Source organism: Elaeis guineensis, chromosome 3 (assembly GCF_000442705.2).
Source record: "Elaeis guineensis isolate ETL-2024a chromosome 3, EG11, whole genome shotgun sequence".
Lineage (NCBI taxonomy): Eukaryota > Viridiplantae > Streptophyta > Magnoliopsida > Arecales > Arecaceae > Elaeis > Elaeis guineensis.
The window spans coordinates 105,576,312-105,583,406 of record NC_025995.2 but is presented as its reverse complement, the minus strand read 5'-3'; the positions used below and the strand labels follow the sequence as shown (position 1 = coordinate 105,583,406).

The window sequence follows — 7,095 nt, the reverse complement described above, 5'->3', positions numbered from 1 at the left end:
TTCTAGTAAAGCTAGCCTAGATAGAAATTTAGTGGGTGCATAAAACATTAAAAACCTATGACAATTTTGTGCAGAAAAACTATTTTATTTTTCTTTTATTTTTCGAAGTTGAGCATTTTTCTTCAGAAGTAACCCAGTTTCTAAAAGCTTCCGCGCTAGCTGCAGGCTGAGACACTCCGCATCCGTCCAGACGGAGTTGAGCTTACACACTCTTTATCGTGATAAAGATTATTGTGGGATTCGCATAGTGTATCATAAGACCCAGACCAAAGCGTCAATTGTGTATAATTTTCAACACCTACTCCCATGGTTAACCGAGTGCCATACGCGATTGGACGCAGAAAGAAGTCATCTTGCTGCAGTGGTGCACAATTATATACATGCCATCCGCCCCCACCGCTCATTGTCCTGCATCGGAGTTTGCGTCTACAATTGCTTCTCCATAAAAGAATTTTAGTAAAGGACAAAGTAAATTATTTTGTTGGATGAGGACTAGATCTGCCTCATCCAAGTGGAACGAACAACTACTGCATCAGGACACACATGCAGCGGATCAGGCTCAAAAAGACGCAGTTTGTCAGGATTGATAAAATTAAATATACCTCTTCGTAGACACGAAGAGGCAGTAGCTGAACCCTAATTCATCAGAAAGTTGGAAAATAGTACCCATTATATCAGCTAATTCAAGCTAGCCAGTAGAACTTCAAAACGAATCAGAAACCAAGCACACAGTTCAGAGATTTGTTTTCAGAAACTTTAGAATTAAGCAGCAAAGAGAGATTTTCTCGGCTCTTTAGCAGATTATCCTTCTCCCTCCTAGTCTCAGAAAACAAAAGAAAATAAGAGAATTGAAAGGAAGAGAGCAACATAAAAATCACCACGAAACAATTCACATGAAAACCTAACTCATCCCTTGATCTCCATCACCCAGGACATGGAGAACTTTTTCCCCAGTGGCAATGCTAGCCCTCCAATCTCAACCATCATACTGTTCCTCTTATTCCCACCCTCCAGCTTCTCCACATGCCCTGTAGGAGACTCCCTGAAATAAATATTAGCAATATCATTTAAAGGTTGACCATCCACCTCAATTGCCAGCCCCTTTCCAGTTCCTCCCAGTCCCAATACACACACCTTTTCAATTGTCAAGCCCTTCTTCAAACTAAATGTCCCCATCTTCACCTCAGACCACACTGTCACTCTCTTCTCACGGACGCTGGCATAGAAATCGACATATGTTGCCTCACCCTCCACAAGTTTCATCTCTGGGCGCTCATCATCATCCACGTAGACATTTCCCTTTGAATCACCTTGGGTGGCTCCAAGAGGGAAAGTAACCACAAGAGTAAATGGGGTGGTTCTTGCCTCCTTGGAGATCATTCCTCCTTGCTGCATGGGAAGTATAGTGTTCTGGTAGACATGCACATTAACCTCGTTCAGCGGTGCATCGAGCGTTATGTAACGCTCATCCTTCGACACCACGGCCTGGGTCAAGTCGAACAAACTATACCAAGTTCCAGGGGGGAACAATGCTTTAACTGATGATGCTCCCTGCTTCAGGACAGGGGACACCATGACACTGCTCCCTAGCAAGAACTGCGTGCTCAGGCCATAGCTTGCAGTGAAATTAAGGAATGAGAAAAAGACTGGCCTTGCAATTGGGGCACCACTGATGTGCGCTTCATAGTTCAATGTGTAGAGATATGGAAGCAGCTTGTACCGTAGTCCCAAGGCATTTCTAGCAGACTTGGCAACTGAGTCCCACTGGTAGAGCTCTTGCCGGGGTGAGGCAAAGTTGGCATGGTCCCTTGAGAAGGGATAAAATGCACCTAGCTCAATCCATCGATTGCAAAGTTCCTCTGTCGGTTGTGGGTAGAACCCACAGATGTCCGAGCCAACCATCGGCATACCAAAGATACCAAAATTTAACATGGTTGATATTGAATATCGGAGATCATCCCATGTGCCTTTGTTATCACCTGTCCAATGCGCAGCATATGCTCCTGATCCCACGAAGGTAGAGCGTGATAGTATGAAGGGGCGCTTCCCCTCGAGGCCCAGAAGCGCCTTGTGAGTAGCAATGGCTTGGGAGAAACCATAGATGCTATGTGCATTATACTCCAATATGCCATAATGATGTATTGCACTTGTTGCTATAGTCTTGTAGCCTAATGGGGCTTCAATCCCTGATGCATTGATCTTGTAAGGTGGGTCATCCCATCTGGTGTTTGTTATGTTCTTGCAGTCTAAGCAACAAATCCAAGGTGTCGTCGAATTAGGATCTGGGCACAAATAATCTTTTCGAATCTCACATTTTCCAGTGCAGAAGTTTGAAGCTTCATTCATATCAATCCAGAGGCCATCAACAGGCACAAGCTTGTGGAACCGTGCAATCTCATCAACCCACCAGGACACTGTTTCTGAGTACAGAAAATCAGGGAAGTAGACAGGCCCAGGCCAAACTTGTGCTAGGTAGGGCTCGCCTTCATACTTGATGAAGACATCTTTGGCCATTCCCCTCTGAAAGACACCATAAGTGGAGTTTACAGCAATTCCAGGGTCGATCAGGACTATGTACTTCATGCCTTGAGAGTGGATTCTGTCGAGGAAGGCCAGGAGCTTAGGACGAGGGTAGTTGACAGGGTCTAGTGTGAAATCCTTAGCTGCATCCATGTGATCATCATCATTCCAGATCACATCAAGAGGTATTCGGGCATTTTTGTAGCCCTCCACTACCCCTTCCACAACAGAGAGGTTGCGATAGCCCCACCTGCATTGGTGGAATCCTGCAAAGTAGAGGAAGCACCATTACAAATCATTACCAACCATGATCATTAGCTGCACTATAGTTCTTTCTATTATTTAGGAACCTCCACTAAAGTTGGACAACATTGATATGCGGGGGAACTTAGTTAAATAGCTTAGTCTGTCCTTGGTAATCCCTCAACATCATGATCTCTTTTGACATGCTTTCTCAAGCATCAGCCAATGATGGTTTTTCTGAGCCTAAGAAGCCACTAAAGTGACTTAATGATAGTTTCTTAATGACAAAACTGATTGTTTTAATGGCCTAATGATCAAATGAAACAATTAGTATATAATGGGTAACCTGGTCCCTTAATTTTCTTTATATATAGGAGTCCAGGACAAAAGCCAAGACTAAAAGCAAGACTAATGGGAGTGGATAATGGACTGGATATATCTTATTTGCATATAAGGTAGGCCTCTTTTTCTTCTTTTGTTTTAAAGAATGGTCGCTATTTACAGTGGAGTGGCAAAGAACTTGGCTTGACGGTAACAAGTCAATGGCTATGGACCTAGGATTGAAACACTTCTATTTCCATCTTACCCATAGTAACCAGCTGCAATTAATAGGAATAAAGAAGTGGGAACTTCCAGATGGGTTATATGGAAATAGGGTTTAGCAGAAAGGTATCTCAAATTTTTCTAAGGGACACAACAAATATTATTAAAAAAGACTGCAGTCCCAAAATTAATTCCTTCATTAACATTTTACAAGAAGCATTGGTAGGAATTTAAACCCTAACTGTCACTAGCTCAAAGCCTCAAACACCGGAATAATCATCACCACTAGTTTCACATGAAACATGCCAACCCCCTAACTTATATTGGTAGTGAAGTCAATGCACACAGGAACCAAGCCACCAATGACCCATATGCTGTTAGAAATAAATTCCAACAGCTACCTTAGTGAATGCCGACAACTCATTAATAAGAATATCTCTTGTGCTTGTAAATCTGAAAAAAATAAAATAGTGAATCGATCAACCAATTATCATTACCAGCAAGCTTTTTGATATCTCATTAGATGTGTCAACTTGACAAATAAGAATCATGTAGTAACACAAATGAAAAGCTTGGTTCAATGGATGGAAGAAAAATGGGTCAAAGAAAGAAATTTACCTAGTGCCCAATAGGGCATGGGAGCAGGGCGACCAATCAATGAAGTGTATTGCTCCACAACTGCCAGAGGCGTCGGTCCCGGGAAGAAGTAGAAATCAAATACTCCTCCAATGACCTTGTATGTGAGAGAGCTGCCCCGGTAGAAAACATCCATTCCATTGCTGTTGAGCAACAACACAGCATGAGCAGAGGCCTCTCCTTCAACATTCCTTAAGTCCATATAGACAGGGTGAGATCCATAGAGGTCAGTATTAAGATTAATGGCCGATATATCGGTCGTGTAGAGGGTGTAGGGATCATTCGGCTGCAGCCGGATCCCACCAGGCTGGGTGTTTTCACCAAGACCATAGAGTGCAGCACTCTCTGGCAATTGAGTGGAAATCTCCAGGTATTGGTCCTTGAAGACAATGGCCCCATAGCTTGAATTAAAGAGGGTTTGCCCATTGGATTTTCTCCTCACAGCAAACCCAAATGGGTCAGCTATGTAACTGAAGATTAATTCATCACCAGCGTATTCTGAAGTTGTGAAGGGACTGCTTGAAGATTTTCCATAGGAACTCCCTGAAGCTGGGGGTTGCTCCCTCGGGAGCAAGTTGTACGGGACTTCCCATCTTTCCTTTTCTGCATCAGTTATATGAACTCTCAAGCGATCTTGCGTTTCATGCCTATAGGTTATTGACAAAGGACCAAAGGAGCTTCATTAGTATGATTCGTTCCATTATTTTAGAACAGAAACACATAATATACCCCGGAACTCATAACAACCCCTCAACCCCAGGTCCCCAACAAAGACACACTTCAACGATAAAAATATATGCGTGCATTCTTTATTATTTTTTCTTTTTTCTAGGAAACCAGAGGAAAAAATTAGACTTTTATTAGTGATTTAGTGACATATCTGAAATTTTTGAAAACCCCTGGGCTTTTCTTAATAGCACAAAATATTATTTATCATGGGCATTTTCCAATCCAGAGGGGGGAAAACAGTAATAAAAATTTTAGGTCATCAGTAAGCCCATAAAAACATAATAGCTCTGACCTGTAGATGTATCCGGAATCTACGTATTAGGGGGAAAACAACATTGCTTTTGCACTTGAATAGAAGCTACAGCAATCTATTTCTTAGAAAGAAACCAAATACCAATCTAACACGAATTTCATACAAAAAAAAAAAAATCCATTGTCTTCTGAAGAAATAGCCAAGAAAAAAGGTATTTTAAGAAAGAATGTAACATGCCTTCCTAATATGAACTTCCCAGAATCAATAGCTCGGGAAAAGAACCATAGCCATTGAAATATCTGTTAGTAAAGAAGTCTGGAGTTTATTAAAAGGCTCCATAGGAAACAAAGGGTTTTATAGTAGACAATTGATAATGTGGAGAAACTTCATTACCAGCAGCATTCTTATATAGCGAGCAACTTCCAGACAGATAATATAATATATTAAACTGTTTATCAGAATCATAAACAGCTAACAGGAAATGGGAGCACCACTAAGCTTCAATACAAAATTCCCTTTGGGAAAACCAGCAGAAGAATAAAAAGTTTTGGAGGTAAAACGTATATTATACTTTAAACTTACTTGGATACCATATCTGAAGAACAATAAAGAACCAAACTAAAATACAATCTTTTTTATTTATTTTTTTCCAGATATAGAGTTCATTTTCCTTTCCATTATTTCTTCTTCTGCTTACTTGACAAAAAGCCTTAGATGGGGAATATCAGGGCCATAAGTTGCGCTGCTCTGCTTCACTTGGAGATATCCTATCAGCCCTCCTCCACTGGAGCTCTCTTGTAGGGAGACCAAACGGTAGCCATACCCAACCTGCTGAGGAAGGGCTCTAGCACAAAGCTGAAGGGAAAGGAAGGTGAAATAGCATAGCCAGAGGTGATGGAGAGCAGTGAAGGAAGAGAGCATCGTCCCCTTTCTTCCCAAGTACAGAGAGAGATAGGGGGGATGGGCGAGAGTACTAGAGGGTTTTGGGCACTGCCACAAGTGTTGGGTGGCGTGGGAGTGAGCAGTGGCGAGTGTGGTAGATATAGAGCCCCTAACGGGTATGCCGCTCTCCGAGACATCTACTTCACCTCATCCCACGCATGTGAAGCGTTTGCATGTGATGGTGTCCCAAAGGGCCCTACCCGAAGAGGACCCCTGCCCTATCTTGGAGGATCGAGGGTTCATCACACCCAAAGCAGCAACACGAGGCTAGCAAACAAAACGATTTCTGACGGGTCGCTGGGGTACATTAAGTCAAGAATTTTGGACTGATATAAGAAGGAAAGGAACGTTATATATATTCCTGCCTTGAATTATGGCTTTATTGCCTCAGTTCGCCTTCATTAATGAAATGAATGAAATGCCTTCAATCAAGGCTCGTTTTAGGTTCTTATGTTGCCTGCCATTAAGTCATGGACACAAGCGGCTCTTGTGGTTAGGATGGTAAGGTGATTCCAGATGCATGAGACTTGATAGGTTTTGGTTGGTTTTGGTTCTTCGTGACCCATTTCCAAGTCCAAAAGCCAATAAATCTGTTTGGACGTTCCACGTCCTTGGGAGAAATCTGTGGAAGTCGACTGTTGAAAGGAGATGGGATGGCCGGAGAAGCAGTTAATCCCTAATACTTAGGGATAAGGTGAATTATTTCTCAAAAGTAATTAGTTATCTCTAAAATATAGGGATTGGTTACTCCAAATATCAACCCAGTATCTTTCGAGAACTCCCGCTTCATTTTGTTTTATACAAGGATACCCCAACTGTATTCCCATATTTAGCATTTTTTGCTTATGGGAAGGATGTGAAAGACGTATAAAACTTCGTTTCATAGTCAGGTCCTGACATTTTTTAGATTTAGAATCAAATAAAAAAAATAAAATATTTTTTATAAAAAATTAATATATTTTAAATATTAATTATCATTAAAAAATTAATCTATATACAATAATTTTTTATAGATATATTCGTTAAGCAGCATATAAAATTCATCATTAACTTATTTAATTATTTTTTTATAATAATATTATAAAAAATTATTTTTGCATCCTATTGAAATATCAATACAGGACCTGGAATCTGGAGAGGTCGCTCAATTTGATTTGCTCCAAGACTGGCCCTCTTCATAGCAAGGAAGAAAGATGGAAAGAAAGTTGTTTTGCCAGTATATCTACACA

The 7,095-nt window shown here is 41.1% G+C and overlaps 1 protein-coding gene across 1 annotated transcript; it reads right to left on the bottom strand.

The window, feature by feature from the left end:
- Positions 1–762: 762 nt before the first annotated feature.
- On the bottom strand, positions 763–5,955 carry LOC105041200 (alpha-xylosidase 1). The gene is made up of 3 exons (XM_010918063.4): positions 5,622–5,955; positions 3,925–4,589; positions 763–2,786 (listed from the first exon to the last, which is right to left on the bottom strand). The coding sequence occupies exons 1-3, from the start codon at positions 5,843–5,845 to the stop codon at positions 907–909; spliced, it is 2,769 nt and encodes a 922-aa protein (XP_010916365.1). The 5' UTR covers positions 5,846–5,955; the 3' UTR covers positions 763–906.
- Between the last annotated feature and the right edge of the window lie 1,140 nt (positions 5,956–7,095).